This window comes from Pleurodeles waltl, chromosome 6 (genome assembly GCF_031143425.1).
Source record: "Pleurodeles waltl isolate 20211129_DDA chromosome 6, aPleWal1.hap1.20221129, whole genome shotgun sequence".
Lineage (NCBI taxonomy): Eukaryota > Metazoa > Chordata > Amphibia > Caudata > Salamandridae > Pleurodeles > Pleurodeles waltl.
This window is the reverse complement of record NC_090445.1, coordinates 1,650,707,780-1,650,722,565: the sequence shown is the minus strand read 5'-3', so window position 1 is coordinate 1,650,722,565 and position 14,786 is coordinate 1,650,707,780. Positions and strand designations below refer to the sequence as shown.

The following is a 14,786-nucleotide window of genomic DNA, read 5'->3' as shown; positions in this document are numbered from 1 at the left end:
ATGTTGGTACAACTGGGAATGCATGTGAGGGTAAACCACGGTTGTATTAGGGGAGCTGTTGAAAGCAAGGCCCCTTGCGTTGCTAACTGGGTGGCAGGTTTTTATGTTTTTTCAAGCTTTAGATTAGACGCATCATGTATAATTAGGATTAGAAAGCCTCAGTGTTCAGCACATGGTCTGCTCTGATTCAGCATTTTGTATAGTGAGAGTAAGTCTCTCCCACTGAAGCTTGCTTCCTTTTGTTTTAAAACTTTATTTAATTATGGGTTGCCTCTGTATCATTGTATGCAGTTATGTAAGGCATTATAAGTGACTCTTAAACGCTCTCGTGTTTCCGTGAGGCCAGCTGTGTGTAAGCAGTATAAACATTCCTGTATTCCTGTACTTCCTGCGTTTTGCACAACTTACTTGAACTCAGGAATCCTGATTTCTGCTGAAAGCCCTACCCCACTATGCAGCAAACAGAAACTCGCACTCAGCAAAAGCTTTAGGCAGCCCTGGTGTGCAAACCCTTTTTGAACACATCGGCCACTTTGGTATTACAGAATATTACCTATTACCTATATTGTGCAGGAGTACATGGGAGCATTCCCTCATTTTCATGGAGCTTATCCACTTGGAAATGAGGGGAGGCCTTTGCGTGTGTTCCGTATTAAAGATGCAGGGGCAAAGAAGCTGTTGAGAGACACTGATTTACACCACAGAGTGTGCTACACATAAGTTGTGGCACATCATCAGTTTGTGACATGGGGGTGCCCCTTAGGAGGGATACCTAAGGGTCCCAGGGAACCCCCAATCATCTCTCTGAAGGTTGATGCAGTCGCACACTACCCCTGTCTTTAACTCAAGGCCAAGTTCTCCAACTGCAGTGGAAGGCGGGCTGGCGGTTTCGAGGTGCTGCTTACCTCCCTCTGTTAGAGATACCAAAATTAATTATTTCCTTTCTTTGCTGTGTCTTCTAAGATGCTGTGGCATTATGCCACTGTCTGCCCCACCACTGTGATTTCAGGTTCTGTTTCCTGGTAGTCTCTGTCTTCCAATACGCTTTACAATCTATGCTTGCTGGTCAAGGGATCGCCTGACCTTTATGTTGCCTGTTCAGCCAGTAAAATTTAGCATCTCTGCGGGTCGGATTTTCTGCTTGTCGCATTTGACGTATTTGTCTTTAGTATGCTAGACTAGTTATAAAGGTTAATATACGCCCAAAGGCATCTTGGCGCTGAGGCTACCCCAAACAGCACAGTGAACAGATGCATCAACAGAAGAGATAAGCATGGCCCCAACACAGGTTCATCTTCAGGCTAAGGTGCTCCAGTGTTCCCTCCACGGCCGGACTGGGAACCCAAAGCAGCCCTGGCACATTTTGTTATACCAGCTCCCATAAGGTGCATAGTGAGCAAGCCTGGCCACTACAGGTCTGGTAGGGGAAAAGTGTGTGTGTGTGTGTGGGGGGGGCGGGGAGTCTCCTCCCCCCAAGAAAATTTGGGGGGAAAATGGCAAAAATTGGGCATTCCACAACACATTTTTCATTATAAATTTAGTTGTATTATTTTTGAAAGCATAGTAAATTATGACCTTACAGTGCACCAGGATATGGCAATCTTCAGGGGTGTGGAATTTAATAAAATATCTACTTGTCCATGGGACATATTGCTTCTTAAATCTACTTGTCCTGTAAAAAAAAAATCTACTTGTCCCTTTGGTGCCATGTAGTGCGGCGATAAATTATGGCAACAATCTCATTATGTAAGAGCTCTAATAATAGCCTCTCTGATTATGCCAGGGCTACTACTATAGTAGGGCTTGAATATTTGTAATTTCAATCCCTACTACAGCAATTTCCTTATTTTGCCACCTTTCCGCGGATCTACATCCTGGGGCTGGAGGAAGCAGTAAACAATAGTTCCAGGGCTGGAATGCCTTTCAGTCTGCAAACCTACTAATTTGCATGATTTAAGGATTTTCACCAGCTATTCTCTAATCTTTTCCCATTATGAGAAAGGTTGGAAATTTACTCCTGACAATGGCAGAAGCAGAAGTTCTTCCAGGGTTGGGGAAAAAGTGGTTAGAGGGAAAGTGAACTTGTAACCTCTCAATAGATTTTCACAAGCAAATCTACACATGCATATTTGCTCATGCCAAAATACAGTTAACAAATATTTTCTAGGAGTACGATTTCCTGGTCTACTTCTGTAAGTTCTTGTGAATTCATGAAAGCCACTAATTCAAAGATATAGACCATGGGTACACTTTGTGACTTTCTTGAAAAAGTGGGTCCGTAATTAGGTCTGGCGTTAACAAAGACATTTTGTTTTTATTAAACTGCTATTTCTCTCTCTATCGCTGGCTTTACTGTGAGTGATCGCATTCTGCTCTTCCATAGAGAGCCTATTGGTACACAAAGTAGTTTTGTTCAGTACCAGGAACTATTGTGCAATCAGTAGCATAACTAAAGTAACTAACTTCTGCAAAGAACATGGAGGCCCTACCTCCACTCACGGTAGGTGCTGTGCTGAGGGGGGCTGCAGAGCCTTTGCTACGCCACTGGTGGCAATGTGTGCTTCTTGAGACCAAAAACTTTTTTTCTTTTTGCCAGTGTTTATTACAATGGTGAGGGCCTGGCAGCTCCCAAAACAATAAAGTGTTACAAAAGCCATGTCAAAACAAGACATGCATTGACTAAACCAAAAGACTCACAAAAAGAGTCAGGTCAGCTGTCTTTGCCAGTGCTTGTTTTAATTTCATGCTTCCCATAATCTTGTTGAAAATAGTTACACTGATTTTCAATTAGGAATATGTTTGGAAATACTAGCATGCATCAACACATTTTACTAAATGACGCTTCAAAGAAATAGCACCTAAAATTTCATAGTAGTGAAACGTTTTTTTCCGAAAATTTTATTTTGAAAGCAAAGAATCATCACTCTTGCTTACAAGCTTCTGCAAACATTTGCATCTAATCAAAGAGCATTCTGGGAGCATTATACTTAGCCTCATATTGTTAATCTTTTCAAAAATGTGTGTACTTTTTATTTTATTTTAATTTTTTACTGGAACCACTGTCTACTAGAAGTGCAGTGTGATCTTAAAATGTTTATTGAGAGCGCTCACTCAAATAATGAAGGCTTTTCATTAATGAACCACAAATACAAGTTCGAACAGCATTAACGTACAGACACATATTTCCTCTGCTGCAGACAGTTACCTTCCCTGTAAACTGTCAGCCAAAGGGTTTGTGCCACAGGGCATTGGGCCTACTTGACACATAGGAATTCCAAATCTCTGAATCTTTATTGGGGCTCTTCAATGATTCTCTCACCATCACCCTTTAAAAGTGCCTCTCATCTCTCCATAGCCCTCTCTCACATGTATTTCATTTGTTTTATAGCTCACCTATTACCAGCATAGGGTGATTTAGCACTTTTCATCACACACACATACAGAGACAATGAATCATGTGTGTAAATCAGTGTATAGGCAATGCTGACAAAGGAGACTACGAGATGAAGGTTTCACGTCATCCATACCTGTAGGCATTTTTTAGGAGTGGTTGGTTTGGGGAAGCATAAACTTGGGATTCAGAAAGTAACACAGTAGCTAGGTTTGACTTTACTGTAACAAATTATTTCTACCAAACAAACCCTTTTTAGCAAACTTCGGATAATCAAAGTCTGGGAAAAAAACATAACTTTCTAACCTGTACCATGCAGTTTGCATGCAGCTCTCTGATAGCTGTTCATAGGTCAGGGTGCTAGATTAGGGTTGTAACTTATGAACTGCACGGTAATAAAAGGAGCTCTGTGACAAAAGCAGTATCCCCTTGAGCTATGCACATAAAATACTGTTCTGTGATCTGAATAGTATATGTTCTTTCCAGCAGGCATATTAACCTTCTGTGCTACCTTAGAGGAGTCAAAACTGCCACTAGACAAAATCTCTTCCCCAGTCGGTACATTAATCACCACAGTTATCAAGACACTTTTATTGTTGCCTGAAAACTGCTGAATATGCAAGAAACTCTGGGGGGCTTTTAAAACTGCTGCCCTGCTACAAAACCAACTCCCCAGTAACAAAAGCGACCCCCACTGTTACATCCTCTCGAGGAAATACAAGATGCCTGGTACAGCCATTCCAGCCTTGGTTCACTTCCTATCTCATCTCTGGTACTCTCCAGGATGTTGTATTCCATAAAAACCCTGGTGCATTTGCCCTCTATTCCACGGTAATATCGAATGGTCTGTGCTTACAAGAGACAGCAGTTTTGGAGGAAGGCATCAAATATGTCTCTTGACCTTTAGCTGGGTGCCGTTCCAACGTTCCAGAAATTAGCACCCAAACTAAACCTGCTTAGATGAAGCAGACGGGGTTCTCAGGGAAGGGGGGGTCCACTATATTATTCTGACTGCTATGTGTTTTGAAGCCCGGGATCCACACTGAGGGATAGTCTGGAAGTCGGCACAACTCATTCTCACGACACCATCTTGGCCATCCTTGGGCTCGAGCACTGCTCGACCCTAAAAGGCCTGAAAACCCTTGGCAGAGAACACATTAAACAAGATGCAGAAATGTTATCCTGACAAAGACCACGGTGTAAAAGAGGTGCAAAAGTGTAATGAAGGGGAGGGGAGGTTGGGGAATGTATGGATGGACAAGGGCCTGGAGAAGAGAGCAAACACACAGCAAACACGTCAATCACTCTACCATAGTCTATTAGAAGATGCAACCACTGCAGACATCAGCCTTGCAGGAAACCAAGCTTCTTGGAGGAAGCAGCTGCTCCATCATTCACAGAAAAACTTGTTTGAAAGCCATCACATGCTGTTGATTCCAAGAGAGGACCACAAAACACTGAGGAAATGGCTGGTAGGTATTCCAGCGCTGACCTGCTCCTTTAACAGAGGTATCTCTTGGTGGCATTGTTGATGCATTCTTACTGTAGAATTCCAATAGAAACTAAGAAAATGTGCAATGGCTCACCGAGTTGGGGTTTAAGCTCATGTTCGCCTCAATGTAAGTCTCTGTCTTTGGCTCCACAGCGAGCTCAGCTTCCAAAATCTTCTCCACCGGCATTTCTTCGTTGGCACCACTCGTGGACTCCACCTCATTCTCGTTCCGATCTTTCCCCCGCTGCCGCTCCTCCTGAACAGCTGCACCAAACAGAGAGAAGGATGGCATGAGCAGTTGGAGTCAGGCACCTACTGAGCAAAGCAGCACATGAATGGAAGCGACTGGGCCTACAGTACAGAAGAGTGAGTCAACAACAGCCCAAGTGTCCATGGAATCGAATAGTGAGTCTTGTGACATCAAAGGTATCAACAGAGCAGAGCGGTGAATGAAGAGCAATCCAGGTACCCACAGTGCTATCCAGGCAACCAGAGGGCAAAGGCAATCTAGCATCTCATTGGTTGCCTGGCTAAGTAGGTGGCAATCCAGCCTGTCACTGGCTGCTTAGGCACCTAGAGAGTAATCCAGCATCTCATTGGCTGCCAAGGCACCTACCACATCTACAGTACTATCCAGCAGGTCACTGGCTGCCTAGGCACCTAGAGGGCAATCCAGTACCTCACTGGCTGCCTAGGCACCCATAGGGCAACCATTCAGTTTCCTGTCTGCCTAGACATCTTGATAGCAATCCAGCATCTCACTGGCTGCCAAGGAAGCTACCTCACCTAGTGTTATTCGGCATACCATTAGCTGGCTAGCCACCTAGAGAGCAAAATGAGTAAGTCTGTGCTACCACATGCACCTAAAGGAACTTGAGCAGTGAGTCAAAAGCAGACTGGGCACCTGCAAAGCAGGACAGTGAATCAAGAGAAGCCAGAGCTGAGGGGTCAAGTACAGGCAGGCCAGGCAGAGGAAGAGGTCAGCGGTGAGTTATGGGTAGCCCTTGGCGCGAATAAAGGTCAGCAGTGAGTTAGGGGGAGCCCAGGGACCTACTGTTCTATCCAGAACCATTTTTTTTAAAATTTGAGCACCTGAGTCATAATTCTCCACAATCCTTCTAGTTTCCCCAGTCCTAGCCATTGTAAGACTCTGTTGCCCAACACTGCTTTATGGCTTGGTTCCTCCAGAAGCAAGGTAAAGCAATCAATAAAGTGCAGCACATTGGCCAGCTCATGGCGATGCCTTCCTGCATGAAAAGCACTGAGGATGATGCATGGGTCTTCCATGACACCAACCCATCAAAGAACAACCCAACCCCATGGCCCTGCTCAAAAACTTCACTTTGTCTCGGGTCCTTATCAGGATAGGCCTAAGGGCAGAGAGGGTGCCTGGTGGCTAACCAATCTCTCTGGCTAGAGTGAGATCCTGGTTTCCACCAGTGCTCCCCAGTGTGGAATATGAAACGTGTGGGTAAAATGGACGTAACCCAAGCCCCTGTGGCACAAGAGTGCCCCAAACCTTTTTGGGAGCCCCAATTCAGACAAAGGCAAATGGATATCTGTGAGATATGGGAGACTAAGTGCCCCCTCTTCACATTTTGCAGGGGTCCCATCATTTTGTCTTACGCCACATGTGGATAACAGGAAAAGACACATTTTAACACTGGCATTTGGTGCATTCATGTTGCTCATTCATCCCCATGTCTCTCCTTCCTCTATTTTCATCACATTAAGCACGCGGGGCAGTTACCATGCATGTGGACTTTTATAAAGCCAGTCACCAACAGCATGGAGATGTGTCAGCAAAGGTTTGCTAGGAATGCAGGCTTGAATGCATAAAATATAAGACTCTACCACGGTCAACACCACAAACTGCTGTTCCACTAAGTTGCGCTAACCCATCTTCCAGGCCTGGTGCGGCCCTTACTAGTACTGATTTTAGAACCACAAATAGCTCATGTGGAAGAAAGGCTGCTGATTGGCCACCACATGCCTCCAAAAACCATAAACATAAAAAAAAAGAATAAGGAGGAAACATGTTGAATGTAAGAAATAATAAAGAAATTTATTTGCAGACCTGTCCTTTCGTGCACCCTTAAAAAAAAAACAATGTACTTTCACATTAGGCTGGCATAACAGCCATGGAAGTGGGCAGGGCGCTGGCATGGGGCCAGATAGTACAGAACATCCAGGTCCCCGCACCACTCCTGTGACTGGTGGCCAAAGTTCAGGGCACAAATCTACTCCCGTTTCTTCCTCGCTGGGAAGAGATCGGCAAGAAACAACAACAATTACTGTTTTGTTCTTAGTATTATTAATAGTATCGCTGTTCTAATTAATAATGATCATAATATTGTTATTAAAAATATGAAAATACGTAGAAAGTCGTAGAAAGTCAAAGAAAGGTGAAAAGTGATACTAGTTATATAAAAGCTTCGACAGTGCTTCCTTCCACGAGCAAATTATGGTAGCACCCTCTTTTTCTGCCAAAACTGCATTAAAATTCACCAAAAAGTTCTCTAAAAGTCTGGGATCCCCACAACTAATCTTTTTCTAGCAATGGTGTTTTTTAACAAATACATTGGTGAGAAACTGAATGGGGCTTGGGGGCCACCAATTTAATGTCCCAACCCGTTGAGGACAGTAGTTTAAGGATAAATAGGAAATAATAATTAATGCTAAAACGTGTTTTACTCGGGCTTAACGTTGCACACAATGTGTGGCCCGGATATTGGTGTAATTTTGTTATGGGCATGAGTCCAAAAACTAACACAGAGCAAAACCTATGGTGCTGTTGTCTCAGCCTAGCTGCAGTGTTATTCCTCATTTGTCTCCCACAGCAGAGCTGCACTGTGAGCGCCTAGCATCGCTTGTGAGTTTTGCACCATGTCACGACCAGTGGTCCTTGGTGTGTGTTTTAAGTTGTGTAACTGCCCGGTGACACGGATTCAGCAACCCTGGCAGCTGTCTGTCACAGTTCGGAAGCAAATTGATGAGAATGTATAGTTTTAGTGACAAACTGCGTGTAAGGCAGCCTTACACTGACATATAGGCACAGGACATTTGTAGGTCCCACATTTCTAATTTGGGCTGGTTAGTCTAGGGACAGGTAGCTTTCTTACTGCTGCCTTAATTTTTTGTTGATGGTTTTTAATTATGGGCACAAAGACACAGATGGGTAGCCCTTAGCTCCTTGTAATGAATCTTAAAAACAGGTATGCGTTAGGTAGACCCACATCTGTGACCATTATTAAAAAATGTATAATACAATGTAAGATATGTAGCAATGGATACAATCAACCTCTACCACAACCACCTAGCTCCTGTTGCACAGGAGGCAGTGTATGCGGGAGACCAATGGGCACTAGGCGTGGCCTAAAAGGCCTGCTCCACCCCGTTTTTTTGCCATTTCTGTGCCACCTATGCAGCAGTCCACCATGTTTTACAGCTAATCTAAAGTAAGCCGTACAGAAAAGAATGTAGTACACAAGCAGATTACTCGTACTCTTTGAGCTGCTCGAAACAGCACTATGGTCAACTTAGAAATTTGGCCCAAGTGTGGTACGGCTAAATATCCTGTTGTCCGAATCCCACAAATTAAGCATATTGCTCTGACTCCTGCCTACCCTGACAAGTCCTCCCTAATCCATGTATAGTGTCAGAGCAGGACATTATTACTGCTAACCAGAGTAATCTGATTATTTATAGGGTGCTAGATAGCCATTCTCTAGAGCACACACTTTCCGCACACATCTGAGCTTTTATTTAATAAAACAATATATTCTAGGAGTTGTAATCTTGACTCACAGTCTTCTATTCACACTACAAATACTAGATTACTATGGTTTGTAAACGAACAACACAGGGATGGAAATGCTGTGTTCAAGTGCCAAGTACGATGGACACCCCAATACTCCCACCTCCATAGGCATACTGCTCGATTTTACAACACATATTTTGTGAATTTCTTATATTGTGATGCAAAACTAACAATGTCATGTGGAACTTGGACTTTTTATTCAAATTAACACATGTAACATTTTGTCAAGCCAGCAGGTCTGGCAAGCACTTCCTTGAAAAATGAGCAAAATTACAAAGCAAAACAATATCTGTAGATGCTTGGAAGCATCAGAGTCATTGCAGTAGGAGCCAGCCTTGCACTACAGTTCCTCTTCAATATACTGTGCCTCTGCCCAAGCAGTGCTCTTACAAAGTTGTTACACCTGAAAAGGGCATACTGAGAGGCTTTATTTCAACATAGGATCAATAATGTGTTTGTTGCCAACGGGATGAAGCAAGCAACGAAGACTAATATCGTATGTTGAGATCAGATGGTGCTTAGTATGTTACAGGAGTCTGGTGCATCTCATGGAGACCTCAGGTATAAATGGTTTGTTAAAATAAAGCTGATAGAAACTACAGTGATATCGAGTTAACAGAAGGTTGACTTCACCTTGGATCGCCCAAGACATGACTGTCTAAGTACAAAGCATTTCACCTAATACTGATAGTATCTGTGCCTCTGTGAGGCTTTCAATGAGTTGTTGATAGTGAGAGAGGGTATGTGTATTTATACCTAAAACAGAGCATACCAAACCAAGTCGGAAAAACAGCATGTTTACAAAAAATCATTCAATATTACTTTCACAGAATGTGGAAAACAATTGACACAAGGTCGATAGAAGTGTGTTGACATAACCTTATGTGGTGCATACGCAAGTCTGGTGTACACAAAGACTGGCACTGTGTTTGAAGACCTAGGTTTGGCAGAGTATGCTGATGTAGGGATCAATCAATCAAAGCATTTGTAAAGCGCACTGCTGACCTGTGAGGGTCTCAAGGCGCTGATTGGGGGTGTGGGGGCTAGTGATCGAACAGCCAAGTCTTGAGGTGTCTCCTGAGGGTAAGTAGGTCCTGTGTCTGTCGTAGGTGGGTGGTAAGAGTGTTCCACGTCTTGGCGGCGAGGTGGGAGAAAGGTCTCCCACCGTCTGTCGTTCTGTGGATGCGTGGGACGGTGGCGAGGGCAAGGTCAGTGGAGCGTGGGATGGTGCCAGACATTGTAATGTTGATGTAACAGGACGACGAATATATTCTTAGCGCTTGCCTTAGGCTCACAATACAGTTGATGTGAGGCTGATACAGCCCTGGTTACCAGAAGGCTGGCATTTCATTAGGATATTAAGAAAGGAACAGATGGAGCGGGGGCGAACACAAGTGTGAGAACTTTTGTTATAGGTACAAAAATAAACTGATTTAAAATGTGGTCTAAAACACATTTTTTTAATGTAAAAAGCACTTTTAGTTAAACTACATTAAGATCATCGCAATATTAATAACAACAATATTATTTTTCTAAACACTAGGGTACGCTGAAAACTGCTATCCCGAGTATCTGGATAAGTTAAAGACTAAATAAATAATGCAGGTGTAGGACTGAATGTTTTTCAAACAAAAACTGTCCATCAAAAGTTATAGGTACTGTCTAAGGTACAACTTCGATCAAAAAACTTCAATTGAACGTTTAAACAAGACAGTTCAATATTTTCCCAACACACAAATACTACACATTTATATAGCAACCTTGACGGGCTCTAGAATCTGATCGAGGAGCACAAACTCAGAAGGGTAATTGCAGTGATTGTGAACATGGAAAACAAAGTCTTGCGCGGTAAGTTTCTGAGCAGCTGTCAGTGATGTCGCACATTGACAGACTCCATCTAACTTGTCCGAGCAGGGACACATCACCCCGACACTCCTCTCTTTAAAAGGCTATGTTGTGTGGACATGTGCTACTTGACGATTGGACTATGGAGAACCAAATAGCTCCAGTTGTCAGGTCAGGACAGCCTGTGAAATGTCATGGGACTGCCACAAGGCAGAAAACAGAGAAGCTGAAACCACAACACAGGGAATTACAACCAATCACCCTTAATTTTACACATCTTACAAGAACTCACATACGTAAAACTCCTTAAATATTGTCGTTGTAATTGCAACAACACTGCAACCACTTACTGACATTTTCTGACACAAGATGCAGTTGCGGTACCACCATTACAGAATGCTGGGTCAAATATATCTCTCGATTATAAAAATTAAAAAGTGAACTCTGTCTTAATGAATTAAAAACTGAGCTGCAGGGGCTGGATAATGCCACAAAAAGCCTCAACTACTAGCAGAAGGCCAGGCAAAAACTTAGTATGTGCTTCGGACAAACACAACGAGTCAAGCAACACATTTCCAAATGCCCAGCCGTGCCTCACAACCAGCCACGGAGTACAGTTCAACACCACATTGTCACTGCATGCATGGATTACTGCAAAACGGTATACACAGGTCACCCTTAAAAACTAACCTAAAATCTGTGAGTACAAATACAGGTGGCCAAAATGGGCCCTTTATGAAGAAACGCGCACACACAAAACCCACTCTAAAATCACATATTCACCTCCAGGTGCACAAGAGGAGAAAACTCGAAGTAATACATACCATGAACAGACTTCTGTGGAAACAGTCCAAGGTACGTCCAGGAACTGGACACAACTGTCCAACAAGCTCTACATACCACACTATACAGATACGACCTGCTTTGGATACTCAAGCAAATCAAATACAGAAACAAGCCCAAGTGGGTGCAAGATCACGGCTTTTAAGAACCCTGCATTCCTATCTGAGGGTAAACGTCAGCTGTTCACTCTTCAGGTAGCATCTAAAAGCTATGTGATCATACAATTTCAAGAACACAACAACAAACTCCAAGCTAAACTAAACATGTTTATGGTCGCAACACCCCAAATCACTGTTTTACAGTGCAAAAAGTTTTTTTTTAAATGTACGTAAGGCAATTATCGACTCCTAAAATGGGTTTGCAACTCAATATTGAATCGCAATTTGGGTGGGGTGTGCTGTGGCCACCCCTTTCGAAACTGGAATTCTGTATAAGATGTATAAATAATCTGCTACCGCAATTCCAGCCACAAAAGCATTAAAAAGTTCCAACCCTTAAACTGGAGTGGTAACTGATTCAGAAAGGGGGAAAATCCCCGTTGGACCCGTTTGACTTTGTGAATATTGAAAAACGTTTCAGGGAGAATAGGCAGTGGTAAACAGGACCACCACCAACTCAAGTGAAGCTTTTTTTAAAATACAACTTTTAAAAAAACACAGTCCTGTTTCCTTTAAAGACAAACATCTAAATGAAAAAAAACTGAAGTTTTCTTTATTGAAATACAGCCACAGAAATGGTGGGATGCTGATCCAAATATGCCATAACAAAATGAGGTAATGTGAAGGCTTTTGGAGGGTCATCACATCTTTCGGAGACTAATCACAGATTCAGACACATAAGTGATGTACCTCCAACATACATTTTTGTTTTGTTCAGTCCAGACAAGGAATTATCTGTTTTTTTACTTAGATCTCTCTCTCACACTCCGCTGTGTGACATACTGCATCACATCAGGGCATCTAGTACCCATGGACCGGCTCAACATTGATCCTTGCACAGATTCGAAGGTAGCTCTTTGATTTATATTTTGTGGATACAGTTTTATAAAATATAAAAAAAAATCTTCAGCTAACCCTAATATTACCATTGTCTACTCGGGGGCCCTAGATTAGCTTAAAAACGTACAGAGATGTGAGTGGGGAAAAATGTATGTCAGGCATCTAAAAGGGTCGCCATGTTTCAGCCTGATTCACAAGTTCTCCTATTGTTAACCGGCCTTCTTCAGGGCCATGAAGGGTCCCGATAGACAGATCAGACTCTCTTTAAGTCTTACACACTTGTGCATTTGTTCAGAATATATCATTGATACACATACAAACCAACACTTTGGTTGACTGTGCTAGGGTAATTCCCAGTGTCTGTTACTTGCGAAAAACAATGCAACAACATAAACATAACTTCACTCAAAATCAATACCTGATTTGGCAAAGTGTGTACTGTGTACCACTGCACAATTTATTTCTTGGGTTTTGGATGCATAGCCTGACCATTCTGGGTTCATACATTTGGGACCACCATTCCTGTGATTTTGGCCAATCAGTATGAGTTGCAATTTGCGACCTACTTCACAAATATTAAGGAGGTAGTTCGAACTACGATCCACTCCAATTCTAAATTTTGGGAATTAACCTATTGGCAGATAGGTCAGTTTGCAATATTCCAGCACTTGTTGCAAAGACAGTGGTCACAGTTTGTGGGTAGTTACTATGACCAGTGCTTGAGTACACCTGGCACTCGGTCCCTGGAGACTTGAAACTCTACAGGTGTCACCTAATGTCTCACCAAATATAAGTCTCTCCTAATCCCTGCTCAGATGTGTCTGTGACTCTCAGAAGCCATCTTTCTTGCTTATAAGCATTTGTTGTTGCGTTTGATTACCCATGCAGTGCTCTGAAGTGGTGAAAAGCAACACATTCGGTGCTATTTGCAAGGAATGCATGAAATTGGATTTTGTTGCGTAAGTCCCATCAGACTGGAGTTGTAAGCTCCATATTCTAACCTAGGAGACTGTTTCTCATGCCCAAGTGCCCCTGTCCCACAGTCCGCAACGGCGGCAATGCATCATGTGTGGATTAAATTTAACAAAAATAAAAAATGAATCAATGTATGCACGCAGCGCTCCCACTCTATAAGGTTGTTCTGGGGGCTTTATTAGACTTGTGTTCAAATAATTATTTTAAGCTGGGGGAAGGGGTAGCTTTACGCAGTCGGCTGGGCGTGAAACAAACAGCCTTATAAAGAAGGAGGCACTGACCTTAACTTGCTCTGCTTCATCAATAAGCAATGCATCGCTGCATGGCAGCGGCATGGAAAGAGTTAAATTGGAATACCTTGGTCCTCATGCCTTCCCAGATGTCTTGTGTGCCGGGATGGATGGGGTTCCATCCCTGTAACAGAGTAAAATTTAAAAAAAAAAAAAAAAAAATGCGTTATATTTTTATAACTTTATATGTGATTCAAGTGCCTTAATATTATCACAATACAGGAGGGAAGAAAGAGGGGGGTAACAAGGGGCTCTGTTTTCTAAAAGGCTATCGGTGGCCCCACTCTCTGAAACCAGACATAATCTTTGTACCCAACTAGGCCAATGGCAGTGAAAGGGGCCTTTGTTTTTTGTGACGCTGGGGAATGTTGGATCCCAACAACAAGAGACCAGGTATTCGCATGCGACCACCATAGAAAGCAGAGGCTAGAACAATAATGCAACCAATGCACCCTGTGCAAACTCATCTGACCCCGTCCGCAAACTCTCCAAACACGTGGACAGTCAAAGTCAAAAGATGCCACATTTCATCTTACCACCACTAGTATTGGTCCCTCGTGGCTTGATCAAAAATGCAAACATTCCACATTGCTCACTAAGTGCACTATCTGGTATTAGGTCGTGGGAGGACAAAAAACACACACTCTCTGATCTTCACAATTATAACCTGAGAATAAGGCTCCCCGCTCAAAGAACTTCTGGAAAGAGAGGGACAAACTAAGGGAAATGGCTAATTCTATCAGGATGTGGGAACATACTGAGTCTGGGGGAGAGGGACACTCTCTCTGTAATGAAACGAGGACCTATGTACTGATGGGTAATTTTCAGATGCCTGTCTCCTCAAACTATATTTGCTCCCGACATGGTTCTTACAACAAAAAATGTGCCATAATGCCTGGGTGAACCCCATACATGCCCATACCCTGGTATAATACGAGTCGCGGCGGGCCTACGCATGGCAGAGCGCACTGTGAGGTTAATGGCTATGTTGCAGGTAATCCTCTCCAATTACAAGGTGTCCTCTCAACCTAGAAGAGGTGGTAGGAACAAAAGGCATAAACAAAGTTTGCCACTGGAACTGCCATCTCTAAACACAGCCTGTGCCCACTCCTAAATGCCTGGCACAGTGCAG

The 14,786-nt window shown here is 43.1% G+C and overlaps 1 protein-coding gene across 7 annotated transcripts in view; it reads right to left on the bottom strand.

Moving 5' to 3' along the window:
* The window catches only part of RXRA (retinoid X receptor alpha), a 417,621-nt gene that overhangs the window by 31,347 nt on the left and 371,488 nt on the right, over nt 1-14,786 (bottom strand). For 4 of the 7 annotated variants that reach the window (XM_069241577.1, XM_069241572.1, XM_069241573.1 and 1 more), the window contains 2 exons: nt 13,722-13,778; nt 4,978-5,147 (listed from right to left, as the gene is read on the bottom strand). In XM_069241577.1, coding sequence (XP_069097678.1) covers nt 4,978-5,147; nt 13,722-13,778 — 227 coding nt within the window. The remainder of the gene's footprint in view (nt 1-4,977; nt 5,148-13,721; nt 13,779-14,786) is intronic. The other 3 variants (XM_069241578.1, XM_069241575.1, XM_069241576.1) reach the window with 1 other exon arrangement.